The following is a 16572-nucleotide window of genomic DNA, read 5'->3' on the forward strand; positions in this document are numbered from 1 at the left end:
TATGTGGAGGGCAGCTCAGGAGACCAGGATGAACACTGGCGTGAGTCGTGGCATACGTACGCAGGAAGAAGACGATCAAGACGCCGAAAATCTTGAGCATGAGCCAGCGGTTATTCGCAATGCTGGTATAGTACTTGAGCAATTCTCGACGCGCGCCCTCGACATTATCGGATACATGCATCACATCGTCGTCGATCCGCTGTACCATTTCGCCCTGCTGAGCTACCATGTGCGCGAGTTGACCGAAGATCTGGCCCAGCTCGGAGATCGTCGACTCGATCGACTCGATCGCACTAGAGCGCTGCTGCAGGTAGGAAGACTGTTGGTCTTCGAACTCGTTCAGCAGAAGCTGCTGCTGCTGCATGCCGCCCGTTTCCATCATGTCCAGGGCAAGAAATCCCTTGTCTGTCGCGTGAGTCTCGTCATCGGGGAGTGCCTGCTGGCTGGGTGTTCCGCGGTGATGCAGCTTGGCTACGGGCTCAGGCCCACGTGCCAGCGTATACAGGGGCGACTTGGATCTTTGCTGCTCCATGGCCGGCGAGACGGCGCCCTGGAAAAACTGTTCGGAGCGGTCTTTGGACGCCTTCATGTTCTGCGTCCGCACTTCCAGAATATCTTGGAAATTGGTGGTGGTATTTGCGAGCGAGGACTGCAGCATCGTGACGACATTACCGCGATGCTCGTCCGCGCGACTCGGTCGCGAACCACGAGCCATCGAATATGGCTGCAGCTCGGCCAACTGACGATTCAGACCAGCGATATCGTGCTTGATAATGTAAGTAAGCTCAGAAATCTCCACAGGTCTGTCATCAAAGAGCGTCTTTCGGCGCGCGAGCTGGGAAAGCCGATCCAGCTTGGCCGTGGTTTGGCTCAGATCATGCGATATAGCCTGAGCTCGTCGCGAGAATTCTGCATGTGCCGCTGTAGGCCGAGCCTGCGACGCAGTCGTGGATGCTGGGGCGCTGCCGGCATATTTTGTTAGTATGCTGTGAAATTCGACCGTGCGGTCCTTGACAGACAAGGCGTAGGCCGATCCTGCAGGGAACGCCATGACGTGGATGGCCTTCTCGACAGAGAGGCCGCGTCCCCGGCCAAAGTGGAGGACCGTCACAGCAGGCGCATGTCATGCTGACACACCCTTCGGCCAATCCGGTTGCTTCCGAGCGCGGACGTTCCATCCCACGCGTGTGGTTGGCTGCCGGCGGCCAGCCGACCTGAGGGGGCCTTCTGCTCCTAAGCCGACCTTGTCCTCTGCCCCTGTTGGTGATCTTTGGCATGAGTCTGTTTATGGCTTCACGCTTGCTCCGCGCCCCGCTGCGCCAGACTGCATGTGTGCTGGGTACCGCCCGTATGGCCCCATGTGCCATCCACACGTCTGCCAAGGTGCAGGGCCTTCCTTGGGCAAAGAACGTGCCTACGACTTCGATGACGGAGGAGCAGGACCTCCAGCACCTGAATGCCCGTCGTAATGATCGCCCCATTTCGCCCCACGTCGAGATTTACCAGCCCCAGCTTACATGGTGCAGTTCGATTGCGCACCGTGTTACCGGTGTCGGTCTGAGTGGTGCGCTCTACGCGTCCGCTGTAGCCTACGTGGCTGCTCCATACATGGGTTTGGGTGAGCTCGTTTCGTCTGCCTCGCTCGTGGATGTGGTGTCGCACATGCCCGTGTGGGCCAAGCTGCTGGTCAAGGCGCCCCTGGCTGCTGCCTTTAGCTACCACTCCTTGAACGGCATCCGTCATCTTTTGTGGGACTGGGCTCTTTGCACGACGCTCCGCTCGTCGTACGCTGCCGGCTACGCTGTCATTGGCCTCACAGGCGTCGCTACCGTCGGTCTCTGCATGTTGTAATATCATAGAAACGACTAAAACGAATGCACTATCGGAGTGTGGTCTGTAAGCGATATGCGAGGGGCAGTGCGGCTGGATTGTCTGTCGTGGAAAGCAGATTGACGACGTCACGAAATGTCCGCGAGTGCTTGTTCCAGCTCGCTTCAATCTTGGTGAGGATATCGCCTTCGTCGACCAGGGCAGGCGGCGATGCGGTCTCGTCGCCTCGTTCGTACCAAGCATCCACAGCCTGTTGCATGGCCTCGCATTGCTCGGCGAAGCGCAGCTTGCTTTCTGTGAAGGCGGTGATCGTATTCATGAGCTTTCTGTGGCATTCCAGGTATCGATAGTCCGTCAGCATGCACTCTTTTCGGCACGTGTTTAAAAAGTCAAAGTGGTGCTTCATGAATTCGTCCACCGACTGTGCCTCGTGCAGCTTGCGCTCAAGTTCGTGCCAGTTCGGCTCGATGATCTCGATCGTGTAAAAGGCGAGGAGCTGCTGTACAAGCAGCAACATGCGCTGCCGCAAGAGATGTACCCGCATTTTCCACCGCTCCATCGGTGCTGCATGGGGTCGCTTGTCACGCCGCCGCCTCCATGACATGGTCTGATCTACCCATACGTCTGTCAGTGCACGCTCCAAGAGTTTGAACAGGAGGAGACAGCGATGAATAAACTGCCAGCGGAGGATGTTTTTCTTGGAGATGACGAGCGATACTGGAAATTGGACGTGCACGTCGAATTGAAGCAGGTACATGGCCACTTCCCGTGTGCCTTGCTGTTGTCGTTCTGCCTGCTGCTTCGCCCGCAATTTGGCGATCTCGACGACGCCTTTGGTATCGGCGATACGCTGCAGCTGATCGTAGGCACGCTCTTTGGCCAAGTCCACGCGCAAGTCTTCCCGGTATGGATCCATGAAACCTACGCTGTCAGAGCTGCCGAGCGCCGTGTCGAGTTGTGTCTGGAGTCGCAGCAGTGTCGTTTCGCGAATGCGTTGTGGATCCACAATTTTGCGAAGTTCGTGCTCGGACTGATCGAGAAACGTGTGCAGGAAATCCGACTGAGAGAAGAAAAAGTAGTGTTTGAGCGCACATAAGCGGCCGATAATGTCCTTGTCCCACTTGAGCAAACGCAATAGCGCCGCGTTGGCGCGTTGGTAGGCACGTTCGATACACACGGAGAACGCCTCGTCGTCCATGACGACGCGCTCCAACTTGGCGTCCAGGGCCAGGTACGCCTCGACGTGTGCGTCCTGGGTCCCAAACAGTGTTTGAACGCGTTCGGACTGTGCGTTGGAGACATCAATACCGCATTCGCGTATGGCATTGAGGTACTTGCCGGCCAGCAGGATTTTGTGCTTCCAAGGTTCCAGAAAGGCGGGGATCTTGGCGCCACCGGTCAGTTCGCCTCGCGCTTCGTCCACATCGTCTGCTCCGGGATCGCCATCGCGTGCCCGTTGTTCTTGCTGTGCATAAAAGCGCTCATCACGGAGCATGTATCGGCATTCCCAGTACTCATCGGTCGGATTGGATTCGAGGCTCGCGCGTGTGACACGTGCATCTTCCACGACCATAAACTCTTCATACGGATCGAGGAGCACGCCTGACGTGATCCAACGCAAAAGTGTGCGAGCGTAGGGCTGTGATGCTTCACGGAACAGAGCCAAAAACAATGTATGCGCCACGGGGTCGCCGCCCAGTTGCGTGAGGCGATCCCAGAGCTTGGAAAGCACTTCTCCGCCCTTGACGATGCCGCCTACGATACCCTGCTCAAGTCCGTCATCGAGGCCTAGCAAAGCGCGACGATCGCGTTCTAGTTGTGATGCGTCGCTATCGTAGCCTGCCTCCGAGGATTCGTCCTCCTCGTCCTCGTCTGGCTCATCGTCCCGGGGCAGAACGTCGGCATGCGTAATACTGGCGATGTCCGATGTGACAGAGTGAATCAGCCCCAACGTGCGCAGCATCGGATGCATGGTGAGCCACATTTGCTGCAGCGTGAAATCTGGCGAGCTCAGTAAGCGCTCCTCCATCTCTGTCACGAGCTCTTCGTACGCATCGAGCTGTTGCCGCACAGCAGCGCACAAAGCGTGCATGACTGTGCCGTATTCGAGGCCTGATTCGCAGTCGACAAAAGCACAGATGGATGTGTAGTAGCTTGCGAGCGGCAGGATGCGTTCGACAAGTTCACGAATAGATGGGTTCAGTGCGGCATCGATCACGTAACGGGCGCCATTCAGCCTGTGACCGAGATCGTCGGGCTTGAAGTCAGGGGCGTATTGGACATAGTTGCCTTCGATGCCAATCAAGACGTACAGCAAGTCTTCCACGAGGAGCACGTCCTGGAGAGTCGTGTCCGCCAGCGCCAAGCTTGGGACATGGTGCGATGCTTCGAGCGTCTGGGGCTCTTTGCGGGAGGGAGGCAGGCGTCCACTCAGTGGGTTGAGAACAAACGAGGCTTCGTCGAGGTAGGATTCCGATGACATGGCTCGAGTCTCAGGCACGGGCGGTGGCACGGGTGAAGGACCGCGATCGAGTTTCTGGATCATAGGTGGCAGCCTGATATGCGAGGGCGTTCGAGCGATCGGCGTAGTTTCCTCTTCCTCGTGCAAGGCACTTGAGGGCGTATGACGAGCAGCGCCCATGACGCGTCGTGTCGAGTGCTCGACGGCCGATAGCCGACGAAGATACCGGTCATATTGCTTCGCACTCATAGCCGCGCCGCGACTATTCGCACGGCCAGGGGTGAACGGAATTGACCGCGATGCACGATGCACCGAGGGCGGCGCCTGGCCATGCGGCGTCGACATCGTTCGCACCGACGCCAGAGCGACGCGTGTGGATGGGCCTGTTTGGAGTATCACGTGATGTGAACACGACGCGCACCTACGAACGGGGGTCTTGGTAGCGGGGCGGAGCCCAGCCAGACTCGGAGCGAGGGCCGTGGAGGGCGTTGTCGGGGAGGGAGGCCTGGAGGAAGCGATCGTAGCCGGAGGGGAGACCTTCGCGGATGACATGACCACGTGGACCCAGCCATTGGGCAATGCGCGATGCATCGCGTTCGGCCAGCGAGGCCGCCGACGCACAGCCCTCGGCCTCATCGTCGAGGACACGTGCGCCAGGTGTCTCCATGGCCAGACTCAGTACGGCCCATCCCACGACCATCATGGCGGGGGGCCGCTGTCCATCGGACACGTGCATCTCCATGACATGCGCTATGCGCTCGAGGGTCGAGGCGATCATGCGTTGGTCGTTGGAACTGGCACGTTCGATGATCGCGATGGGCGTGTAAGGCGGATAGGCAGCGCCGTGTCGGCCCTCGCTGGATTCGGAAACGAGCGTCTCGATCACAGCAGGCAATCGAGCTACGCCCATCAAGAGCAGCAGAGTGCGTGAGCGCTCGTATCCAGGCAGCATGACGCGTTTGCCTCCGCGACCGACACCCGTGCACATGATCATACTTTCGGCCGCGCCACGTTGCGTGACGGGAATGTTGAACATGAGGGGGCCGGCCAGGGCACTCGAGATGCCGGGGATGACCGTGCAGTCGATGCCCGCGTTTTGGCACGCCACAAGCTCCTCGCCGCCACGGCCGTACACGAAGGGATCGCCCTGCTTGAGCCGCACGACCGTTTTTCCTTCGCGCGCAGCGTCCAGTGCCTGAGTAATGAGCTCCGATTGAGCTCCTTCGGCATTGCCGGGGAACTTTTTGGCGATCACGAACGGCGTAGACGGTGGCAGCAGAGCAAGAACGGCGGTGGGTACGAGTTTATCAGACAGGATGAGATCCGTGTCGGGCGACATGAGGATCTCTTTGGCAGCCACGGTGAGCAGTGCAGGATGCCCGGGGCCAGAGCCAAGTAAGTACACGCGGCCTTTCTTGGTAGGTGGCGTTACATCGATGTCGTGTCGCGAGCGTTTCGTCGCGCGCTCATCGGGATGGGGCGCATCGCTTCGTGTCTCTTCATTCTCGAGCAAGGCACGCATCTGCGTGGCGTCTAACGTAGCAAGGCACTCAAGAGGCCAGTACTCACTGATCTGTGCGACAGAACGCATACGTTGCCGCTGTGCGGAGCAAGCATCGTGGCTGTCGGTGCTGACATAGCCAAGGGTATCTGTGAGGATGGGCTCATCTTCATGCTCACCAGCGACGCCGCGACACGCGCGAGTCTTGGCCATCTCACGCATGTCGCCGATGCGCTCTACAGCCAGTCCCACCGACGCTGGAAGGGAGCTGACGACATGCCGACGAATTCGACCAGCCAAACGACAGCCTCGGCCATTCGTCGTCACAGCGATCTGAAGGGACGAAGGGTGATCGGCATCCTGCGCCACAAAGCGATGCGTAGCAGGAAAGGAAAAGTCGCACAGGTCAGGTACATCCGTCACATTGATAGGGAGACGACGCGCGCGGCATGCCTGCGCCAGCATTTGACACCGCAAGCGGCGCGCGTCCACATCGTTTGGCACCGTGGTGAGCGTGTCTGTCACGCACACTGCAAACAGACACTTTTCTTCGCCGTCTATGTCATCCAAGATGCGGCCCCAGGCGTCTTTGCATGCGTCCCCCTCACCTGGCGGCGGAAACAGCGACGCGTGCGACACGGAGTAAAACTGGTCGGGGGGCGCCTCTGCGAGCGGTGTGTGCCATACATGCTTTGCGATCATACCCGCTTCCCGCGCTGCACACATTCTCGCGTGCACGAGCTTGCCCTCCCCGATGACCAGCAGGGTGCGCTGTTCGGGGCGGTGCGCCAGCAGCAGCGAAGCTGTCGAGGTCATGAGGAAGCAGGTGGAGGGAAGGCAGGCAGAGGTTTGTCGCGCCGTTTTTTCGGGGCCGCGCGTTTTCTTGCGCCTTATCGCTGCGATGGAGTGTGACTCTCGCCTGTCGATGGCCAGCATCGACGCGGATGCACGAGCGAGTGCGGAGGCAGCAGAGAAGCAATGGGATGATACAGAGGCCCCTCGTGTGGAAATGAGCGAGCTGGGCGGACCGTTTGAGGGCCCAGAAAAGCTGCTGGAGCTGTGGTTTGCGCCGAATGTCGAGTCACTGCCTGAGTGCCAGCGCGCGATGGTGGAGCGTGGTACGCGGCTGGGCGGTCGTGTAGGGCTTCGACGCGTCCCGAAGAGTACATGGGAGAGTATGTTGGACTTGGTCAAATGCAAGGTGCTCAGTGTGGAAACGAGTCCTGATGTAGATGCGTACCTGCTCAGTGAGTCGTCCATGTTTGTATACCCCCATAAGCTGATCCTCAAGACATGTGGTACTACGACGCTTCTTTTCGGCCTAGACCGTCTGCTTCGGATTGCTAAAGCGACTCTCTTTGATGAAGAGGCACTCTCGCTGCAGGCGTCGAGTGTCTCCAGCACCATGCTTGCTGCCGCCGTCGCGGGCGACACGGATGGCAAGATCCTCGGTAGCTATGTGCGCCACTGTTTCTACAGTCGCAAGAGCTTCATGTTCCCGGAAAAGCAGCAGGGACCTCACCGGGACTGGATGCTCGAGACGCAGTTCCTGGACCAGTACTTTGATCACGGCGCGGCGTACACGGTGGGCAAGATGAACGGGGATCACTGGCTGCTGTACATGGCTCAGAGCATCGACGCAGAGGCAGAAGCTGTGATTCACAGCGAAGAACAGGTGGGTATGGACATGGATACGCTACCTACGCGTCGTGCCGTCGACACGGACTCGACCCTCGAAATCCTGATGACGGAGCTTGCCCCTGAGGCATGCGCCCAGTTCCACTTTGATGCGAAGGAAGACACAGATGTGGATGCGGCACACAGGCTCGGTCGCCAAGTGTCCCAGGCGCTGGGTCTGTCCGACCTGTTTGCCCAGACCCAACTCGATGCCTTTGCGTTTGAGCCGTGCGGCTACTCGGCCAATGCTCTCGTGCCGGCCAATGCGCACCATTCGGCCGGCTACTGGACGATTCACGTGACGCCGGAGCAGGGCTCGAGCTACGCCTCGTTCGAGACGAACGTGACGCTCGACTGTGAGGGCCCGATTCAGGCTGCGCGGACGCATGTGACCAACGTGCCAGAGCTCGCGCACCGTGTGGTGAACACGTTTCGTCCTGGCAGCTTTACACTCACGCTCTTTGTATCTATCGACCATGCGGGCAGTGCAGCGGCTCTTCGTGCCCTCGAGCTGCACGGCTACACCAAGAGTGACCGCATTCTGTACGAGTTTGAAGGGTACGAATTGCTGTTCCTCTCGTTTCACAGGCGGCGCTAATCAAGCGTCCGAGCCGCTGTCAGACGCCGAGTCACTGGATGCATCCGATGCGCCTCCAGGCATGTCGACATCGTTCATCACGTAGCCGTGTGCTTGGAGCGCGTCGCGGATCGACGGCGCGGTAGATAGCGAGCATGAAACGGCACAGACAGATGTGCTGGCGTCAAAAATCGGCATAATGTACTGCTGCATGCACCGCTGCACGTCGTCCAGCGTCACAGAGCTGGCCTGCTGGAGCAGTCGCTTGCCCCGGCCCCGGCCCATGCGCTTCAAGCGCACATCGACAAAGCTCTCGAGGGCCGCGGCGCCGACCGTGCCTTCCGCATCTGCGATGCTAAAGTGCAGACTCGACTTGGCCGATTCCAGCATCGTTTCGTCGAATGCCACGCGCGACCCATCGTCCAGCGGCGTGCCATACGCAAGCGCCTCGATGACTTTGCGGCCCTCGCTAAAGGCCTTGGCAGCGTTGGGCGCGCGGTACAGAATAAAGTGGATCTGCTCCGACTCGGCGTCGTTTCGGATCGATGCGCCGTACGCCAGACCGGCACCACGGATATAGCGCCAGAGGAATGATTCCATTGCATTGAGGATCGTGAGGGTAATGACAAGCGGCGCATAGTCTGGGTCCCTGTAGCCACAAAGACCATGCGACGTGAACACGGCATACGAGCTTTCAATCGCAGGCAGCGCACACATCCGGCCCTCCCGCTGCGGCTTTTTGCCCAGCTCCGTGGACACGTCCTTGCCCCATGGCAGAGGACAAAGCTGGGTGGCAGAGCCTGGCGGCAGACACGCGCGCCATGGCTCTACCGGGTGGGGAATGTCGAAAATGTTGCCCGCCACGCTGATGCGCACATGCTCCGGTTGCAAGAGCGATGCGCGAATGGTGTTGAGGTGTTCGATGACCTGCGTGGGATCGTCTTGCAGCGCATCGACCATGTCTGGTACGCGCTGCGCCTGACGCAAGATCGTGTTGGCCTCACACGAAGAGTGTGTGTTGGAGTAGAGCATAGAGCGAGACAGCGACCAAGCCACCATACGCCCATCGCGCTTTTGTTCCGGAAGGGACTGGGCGAGCTTGGCTGCTGCTACACGAACGCGCTCAGGAGCGAATTCGCTGCGCCACAGCAAGTCGTATACCCAAGATACGACCTTGGCGTAGTGCGCTGCAGGCGCTTTGAGCTCAATCGCCACCGATTCCGAGAAGCTCGAGCCGATACCGATGGCAGCATCGTACTCGAGCACATCCTCATCGAGCTGCTTGACCACGTCTTCGTACGCGAGCCATTCCCCATTTTGGCGCCGAATCGGCAGGGAGAAGACCATGGACAGGTATAAGGTAAGATAGGCACGCAGCTCAGGCGGCACACTGTCGGTGCCGATCACGACAGATACAAGGACAAACTTGGAGGGAATGTGGTCGAATTGGATAGAAAAAGGCGGGGCCGGTGCATCGCCATCAATGTGGGCTTGCAGGCGCTCGTCATCGGGCGTGGCAGCTTCATACAAGGGTTCTTGCTCCGTCGTACGCGGGCCACAGGCAGCGGTTGATACCTTGATCCATTCGATCGTATCGCTCGAGGGAATGGGGAACGAGTCGAGCATGTTGGGCGGAATCGGCACGTCGTTCTCCTGGCGGGCATGCTGGAGTTTTTGATCGCATTCATGTGCGCCTCGTTCGCCCCATGCCTCGCGACGTTGGGCGACGCGGCCTTGTGTCTCGTCCTTGAGTCGTGTGACAAGCGATGCAGATGGTCGGCCTACTACGACGAGGCGTGGGTTGTCGATAAAGTAGCGACGGAGTACGTCGAGCCATGCCTCGTTTGTGAACTTGTCCAGAGCGTCGAAGCGGCTCATATCATCGAGCGTCGTAGCAAGACCTTGGCCGTCCCTCTTTCCGTACAAAAAGTCGTGGATGAGCACGTCGGCAAAGCAGTCAGCTGGGCGCATTTCCAGTTGACTCAGTAAACGTATGCGTTCGCGAGACAGCACCGTCTTCATGCGAGTCATGTCGATGCCCTCGGCAAGGACGCGGCGCAGCAGCTGATCTAGATGACCATCAAGCTCGTCCAGCTGGGACGAAGGCACACCACTGAACCAGGCAGACAGGACCGACTTGCCTGCACGCTCGCTGTTGCCAAAGTACACATCGGTGCTCAGAGGCTCGTCGCGCTCGACAAATTCGCGCTGCACTGGACTCACTGGCGAGTCCGTCAAATACGTGCTCAGGACATCTAGGGCATGCAGCTCCAGATTCTCTTCCAGCGTTGGGCCGATCCACGAGACCTGTACTTCGCCGATACTCTCGTCACGCTCGGGAAACTCGACAAACACGCGTCGGCGATGGGGATGAGCCGGCGGGTCAGCATCGTCCACGCCGTGACCAGCCAACACCGAGCCATCGATGACTGGTGGTATAGCGCTGCCTGTTTCGACAAAGGGTCGCTTCCAGCCAGCGGGGCCATGCTCGCCATGCGCCACGCCAAGCTGAACGAACCGTTCGTCGATGCCCTGCAGGGTAGCAAAGAGTTTTTCGCGGTCAAGTGGACCACACAAGACAATAGCAGCATTGTGTGGCGCATAATACTTGGCATGGTACTGCCGGATCTCATCGATGGTCAGAACACGCAGGGCCGACATGAGACCGCCAGTTTCGCTCCGGTAGGCAGATGAGCGCGGGTACAGCATGCGCTGCGTCTTGAGCTCCATTAAGTCAGCGCTCGAATTTTCGCGGCCCTGCATTTCAGAGTACACGACGCCCGCGTCTTCCAGCTTGCCATTGATATGGTATACTTCCGTGACAAATCCTGCATCTGTGAGTGTGGGGAAGAAGACGTGATCGCAGTACACAGGCAGCATACGCAGGAAACCATCGGACCCTGCTGTCGTGAGCGTGTAAGCTGTGTGATCGTTCGCTGTCCACGCGTTTGTTCCCTGAGCAAAGGCGCGGTTCGCAAGACTGTCGAGCACGCCCTTGTATGGATACTGCTGGCTTCCCAGGAACACCAGGTGTTCCAGCGTATGGGGCACACCGCTATCCGTGAAAATCTCTGAGGCCACTGTTATGTAGGCATTCAGCAATGGGTTGTCAAACTGCGCCCACAATACGGTCAGCCCCGACGCTGTGCTGCGCCATTTTTCCACTACGAGGTCCGGTGCATACGGCAGGGGTTCGCGCGCAAGGCGTCGGAACGAGCCTATGACCTCACTGTCCACGCTGGGTGCCATCGCGTGGTAGAAACGTCGTCGATACAGGAAAGAGGTCCAGAATCGACAAAGCGCTTGGCGCATGCAGCGCTTTGGTGGCGAATGTGGGCCATGCAGGGCGTCTGACTGGCTTCGTTCTTCCATCCAGTCACGTGTGGGTATATGCATGCTACGAAAAGGTACTCAAATCTCGTACTTCTCGGCCTCGCCCATGACAGAGACGGGCGGTTGCTCCTCGGGCTCGCGAGGAGGTGGTGGATGGTGGCGAAAGAATTCGCGTTCTTCACGACGTCTTCTTTCGCGCTCTTTGACGTAGTGTTCTGTGACACGACGGCCTTCTAGGTGATCCTCGATTTCGGCCGGTGTCATGCGCCAGAAGTATTTCTGACCGATAGATAATTTCTTGAGCCATGGGGGAAACATGCTGCTGCGGACGATAAACCGCTGTACGGGTGTGAGACGCTTGTCTGATATGTCGAGGAAGGACGCCGTGGCAGCGACTCCCCACGGCTCACGTTCCGTGTACCAGCCCTCAGGCACAACTTTGCCGCGCGTCGCTTTGAGGATCAGCCACGGTACAACGTTGAGAATCATATAAGAGATGATGCCCGCAATAAGACCATACCCAATGTTATAGAAAAAGGGAATGCCGATAATAGATAGGAAGGACGGGAGCGCGTCACCCATATACGACCAGTTCACCTCAGTCACAGTGGACATCATCATGGAACCAACAATGACCAGTACACTGCCTGTAGCCCACGGTGGGAAGGAAGAAAAAATCGGGGCGAAAAACAGGCTCACGAAAAACATGAGCGAGATAGTCACAGCAGTAAGACCTGTTCGACCACCCTCGGCAATGCCAGACGCGCTCTCGACGAATGCGGTGCACGGTGAGCATCCCAGGAGGCTGCCCATAGAAATGGAGAGGGCATCACAAACATATGCCGTAGAACTGCCTTCAAAGTCACCCGTGCGAACGTCCACGAGACCTGCATGTGTTGCCATGGCGTATAGTGTACCTGTCGTGTCCAGCAGGTCTAGATACAGAAAAATGATCAAAGCAAGCCACGCATGCCCTGTGTCGTATCCCTGCCAGTCGATGTTCTGAGGTCCAATAGGGTTGATACTCCTCCATGTGGCCACTTTTTTGAAAAAGTCCCAGTTGTTGTTGCCTTGGTCTGTGTAAGGAAATTGCGTCACCGCTGAGCCGCGCGGCCAAGAGGAAACGGACACGAGTAGAATGCCGATGATCATGGCACCTCGTACACGGTATAGGATGAGAAAGGTAATCAGGACGCCACCCAGGAAGATGCCCACCCACATCTTTGGGTCCTGCAACACATGCGATGTGCAAATGCCGTTCTCGTCTTGGTACTCTGGTAAACAGCCGGCGAATTGGAGAATGCTGGAGGATCCTTGTCCAACGACATTGAGTCCACTCGAGCTAAGTCCAATAAGGGAGAGGTACAGCCCGATACCTGCACCTGTGCTTTGTCTCAACGAGTTGGGTAGAAGTCGTGAGATCCATTGTCGTACTCCTAGGAGAGATATGATCACAAAGATCCATCCTTCGAGCCATACAACAGCAAGCGCTTGTGAATAGCTCACGAGACCTGATGAAACAACATTGGCAAAATAGGCATTGGCGCCCAGCCCCGGTGCGAGTCCCAGTGGCATATTAGCAAAAAAGCCCATGAGTCCAGACGACATGCACGCAGCAGCGGCTGTTGCTACGATATAGGCTCGGCGAATGTCATTCTTACATGATTGGTATACCGGATCATTCTCGCATGATTCCGCATTACATTCACAAGGACCGCCAGACGCAGATAGGATATTGGAATTCACGGATAGGATATAGGCCATAGCGGTAAATGTCACGAGACCCGCACGGATTTCAGTCGAAAATCTGGATCCTTTCCGCTCTAAAGGATGTCCAGACCCTTCCAGACGAAAGTGTCGGCCCACGAATGAGCGGGCTATTGCCTCATCTACCTTAGACACTCTCTCCCATAGGCGTCGCAGCATGAGATGAGGGATCCTGCTGCAAACCCAAAAAAAATGCCGCATAAAAAAAAATGAACACCGCTATCAATTGAGTTGCTGACTAAATTGACAGACGCATCTCTGAATCCGATAACCCACGCCCCCACCGTGGCCTACGTAGTTGTAGCGTGCACACTCTGCGTTTGTAAAGACGTTATGGGGTTAAGCTTGTAGCACATAAGGATACACGTTGTACTGCTCAAAATGTGCGCGGTAGATTGAATTTCTCATGCGAAGATCGTTCCTGTCTTGCGTATCTCTATTGACTTAAAGGGCCCCATCTGACGACTCAATGTTACATATTCCTACTGCTACATGCGTTCGCATTCTCGGAATAGTGGGTACGATGAGCGCCTCACGCACCATGAAAAGAAAATGGACAGTCAAGCACATGCGCTAATTATGCGTATTGACTGGTGCCATGTGAATTCAGCTTTTTCTGTTCCGCAAACTTCCTAGATAGATAAGTGCGTCGAAATCAAAGTGATCGCCACGAAAGCATAACATCTATGACCAGCAGGCATGCAACGATTCTACAAGGCCTGTAATGACCGCGAATGGACCAATCATAGTGTATACGGTGTGTTGGAATGCAAAGACAGGCTTTGGGCGTAGATTTGGACCAATCAGATCCATGGTACACAAAGAGGCCTGTCGCCGCGGAGATATGGGCACACGCCTGTCACGTAGATCGAGAACTATAAAGCGGCGCGCAAGTGATCTGAACGTCATTATCGTCAAGATGAAGGCATTTGCGCTAGTCCTCGCACTCACCACCGCTGCGTTGGTACAGGGAAATGCATTCCACTGTGAAAAGAAGGAGACGGGAACTCTAGTCGGTTATGTGGCTAACACCAGTGGCAAGAAGCATGGGCACGAACAACCATTTGCCTTCAAGCACAACCTTATGTATACATCGGACAAGGAGGGTGAAGAAGTTGAATTCTGGGAGTGCAAAGTACCGTCCGACAAGTACGGATGCTCGAAGGACAACAAGATGTTTGGTATGCTTAAGCGCAAATCCAATCCGTCCATGTGCGTGACGAGTGGTCGTGTGCTTCGTGGCATGGGTCCCAAGGAACATGGCTATAGCATGGCATTCACAACAATCCCTAAGGGTGCAAGTGACGCCGTGTCGTGGAAGCCTTGCGCGACGAAAGAGAGTCTGCGGCTGAGGCTTCAATGGTTCTCCCTGGAACGTCATCCGCAGAATGGTTGCTCGCCCAAACTGTCAATGGAGGGTTTCAAGTCGGATAGCACTATGACCTTGATTACTGGAGACAAAAACAGGGCGTCCTTTGACCTCGTACACCCATCTCAGGAGATGCGGTCGCATGCCTTCTTGAAGACAGGCAAGCTAGGAAACGAATGCATATAGGGATGTACAGATAGGGCAATTGTCAGTGGTACGGACTATGGGTCACCGATTCACGTAGCCAAGGCAGATGGGATGTTGTGCTTAGGCAGCATATCTGGGTTTGCCATCAGCCAACCAGTGATCGGGTTCGTAGAGGCCGAGAACGCACATATGTTCACATACCAAAAAGTACCTTGTTCAAGACCCAGAAAATGTATAAACGATTCGCTATTGAAAGGCCATGACACTTGATCAACGAGGTATGATGCCAGGATCAAGGCCTTGTACAGGTGAGGAATACTAGCAACATGCCCAACTGAGTTGGCTGAACAGTCCTATACATCATTCTTGCAGAGTGACATGGTGTTGAGCGTATAAGGCTCAGTCACGCTGGTCGATCATTTGATAACGGACAAAGACATATCGTTGGCTAAGTTTATGATCGTGCGCTTGGTATGGATACGAGATACCGGTTGATATTGCCAATGAAGTGGCGGATGCACCCTATGTGTTGCCGGAATTCCGGTGTTGTGCATTAGTACAGTAGGTATATACGGTGGTGTACTAAGTCTGCACGGATCAACGCCACCGTTATCCACACAATGAAAACATCCATTATTGCTATTGCCTTGGCTGCCACTGCACTTGCATCTGTGGACGCATTGAAGTGCGAAAAGTACGCCTCTGGATCTTTGGCGTCTTGGGAAGAAGTCAACTTGGAGAATGGACATGTTCAGCATTATGCGATGAAGGACGGAAAACTCGCGAAGAGCCAGAAAGGAGAGGAGTTTGACTTCTACGCATGCGAGGCGCCAGCGAAGTTTCATAAGAACCTCAAGGCGAATCGGGACCATGGAGCTGAGAAGGCGGGTGTGATTAAGACGAAGGATGGAAAGAAGTGTCTAACAAACTCGTTCATTCGAGTCCGGGACCCGTCGACGGATGACAAGTATCACACGGGATACAAGCAGGTACCAGAGAACGTGGAGAAGAAGGTGACGCTGGAAGATTGTGCGGAGAACGGAATGGATCTCCGTAAGCAATGGTTTGCGATTCCTTCGCCGCTTCGGGAGGGATGTTCGAGTCGACTTTTGCAGATGGGCTATGAATGTGATGAGCCTCTGCAATTGACATATGGAACGATGGGTGTGGCGTTTGACACGGAGGGTGGTCAAGGAACTAGTCTGAAGAATCCGGATGACTACCGCAATTCGTACAGCTTCTTCGTGACGGAGAAGGTTGACGCGTCGTGTGTTTACATGAACCCGTAATATATACAGATATCTGATCCTAGTTAGAAGATGTTAAGAGAGCTGGAAATTGTGTATGGTAAGGGAGCTGTCGAGCATTGTGTACCAAAGCGGGTATGTGCCTAGTAACAATGAATATTGCTCGTATCCATTTGCTGCACGCTGTGGTGTGGAAGCGTAAACAGTACTTACGGGCTGTTGATAGCGATCGGACCATCATTTGCCGGTGCGCAAGTTTGCTGCGTTCGTGCGACAGGAACGCAAAGTGGAAATAGCGCTTCTTCGCGATTCATCTCCGGATTGTGCAAGAAAGGGTCAAATTTATGTAAGCGAAATATTCGCGGTTGCCCAAGTACATATGTCATAAAACGACGCTAGAATAGCAGGTACTGTCTAGCCGTGGGCTATAACAAACGTGGCGTCGCTGCTCCAAATGTTCGAACTGAGCTTTCACTGTAGCATAGACAAGGTCCTGCAACTGCGCATCAATACCACCGGAGACGAGTGCACACACAAGGTGATCTGCCAGATTCAAAACAAGTGGTGCACGAACGACAGCTGAAGACCGTTCTATTACCGCCACCTTCGAACGCATAAAGAGGCATGACAATTGGCAACCATATATGACAAGTACAAAAAGTG

At 56.1% G+C, this 16572-nt stretch overlaps 9 protein-coding genes across 9 annotated transcripts; 4 read left to right on the top strand and 5 right to left on the bottom strand.

Annotated features, from left to right (window-relative positions):
• Positions 1 to 15: 15 nt before the first annotated feature.
• On the bottom strand, positions 16 to 1051 carry MRET_2355 (syntaxin 5; the record flags this gene model as incomplete). The annotated part of the gene is made up of 2 exons (XM_027628982.1): positions 16 to 35; positions 61 to 1051. 2 exons carry the CDS (start codon positions 1049 to 1051, stop codon positions 16 to 18), a joined length of 1011 nt encoding a protein of 336 aa, XP_027484614.1.
• A 224-nt stretch (positions 1052 to 1275) lies between these two features.
• Positions 1276 to 1851, top strand: MRET_2356 (succinate dehydrogenase (ubiquinone) cytochrome b560 subunit; the record flags this gene model as incomplete). Its single annotated transcript, XM_027628983.1, has 1 exon — positions 1276 to 1851. One exon carries the CDS (start codon positions 1276 to 1278, stop codon positions 1849 to 1851), a length of 576 nt encoding a protein of 191 aa, XP_027484613.1.
• Positions 1852 to 1879: 28 nt separating this feature from the next.
• MRET_2357 (gamma-tubulin complex component 2) lies at positions 1880 to 4636 on the bottom strand (the record flags this gene model as incomplete). The annotated part of the gene is made up of 1 exon (XM_027628984.1): positions 1880 to 4636. One exon carries the CDS (start codon positions 4634 to 4636, stop codon positions 1880 to 1882), a length of 2757 nt encoding a protein of 918 aa, XP_027484612.1.
• Positions 4637 to 4712: 76 nt separating this feature from the next.
• On the bottom strand, positions 4713 to 6608 carry MRET_2358 (uroporphyrin-III C-methyltransferase; the record flags this gene model as incomplete). The annotated part of the gene is made up of 1 exon (XM_027628985.1): positions 4713 to 6608. One exon carries the CDS (start codon positions 6606 to 6608, stop codon positions 4713 to 4715), a length of 1896 nt encoding a protein of 631 aa, XP_027484598.1.
• Positions 6609 to 6693: 85 nt separating this feature from the next.
• MRET_2359 (S-adenosylmethionine decarboxylase) lies at positions 6694 to 8067 on the top strand (the record flags this gene model as incomplete). Its single annotated transcript, XM_027628986.1, has 1 exon — positions 6694 to 8067. The coding sequence occupies one exon, from the start codon at positions 6694 to 6696 to the stop codon at positions 8065 to 8067; it is 1374 nt and encodes a 457-aa protein (XP_027484597.1).
• On the bottom strand, positions 8068 to 11358 carry MRET_2360 (zinc metalloprotease; the record flags this gene model as incomplete). The annotated part of the gene is made up of 1 exon (XM_027628987.1): positions 8068 to 11358. The coding sequence occupies one exon, from the start codon at positions 11356 to 11358 to the stop codon at positions 8068 to 8070; it is 3291 nt and encodes a 1096-aa protein (XP_027484569.1).
• A 99-nt stretch (positions 11359 to 11457) lies between these two features.
• MRET_2361 (putative MFS transporter, AGZA family, xanthine/uracil permease) lies at positions 11458 to 13305 on the bottom strand (the record flags this gene model as incomplete). Its single annotated transcript, XM_027628988.1, has 1 exon — positions 11458 to 13305. One exon carries the CDS (start codon positions 13303 to 13305, stop codon positions 11458 to 11460), a length of 1848 nt encoding a protein of 615 aa, XP_027484570.1.
• Positions 13306 to 14065: 760 nt separating this feature from the next.
• MRET_2362 (uncharacterized protein) lies at positions 14066 to 14701 on the top strand (the record flags this gene model as incomplete). Its single annotated transcript, XM_027628989.1, has 1 exon — positions 14066 to 14701. One exon carries the CDS (start codon positions 14066 to 14068, stop codon positions 14699 to 14701), a length of 636 nt encoding a protein of 211 aa, XP_027484567.1.
• Positions 14702 to 15282: 581 nt separating this feature from the next.
• On the top strand, positions 15283 to 15951 carry MRET_2363 (uncharacterized protein; the record flags this gene model as incomplete). The annotated part of the gene is made up of 1 exon (XM_027628990.1): positions 15283 to 15951. The coding sequence occupies one exon, from the start codon at positions 15283 to 15285 to the stop codon at positions 15949 to 15951; it is 669 nt and encodes a 222-aa protein (XP_027484568.1).
• Positions 15952 to 16572: the final 621 nt, after the last annotated feature.

The sequence above is a fragment of the Malassezia restricta genome, chromosome III, assembly GCF_003290485.1.
Source record: "Malassezia restricta chromosome III, complete sequence".
NCBI classification, from domain to species: Eukaryota; Fungi; Basidiomycota; class Malasseziomycetes; order Malasseziales; family Malasseziaceae; genus Malassezia; species Malassezia restricta.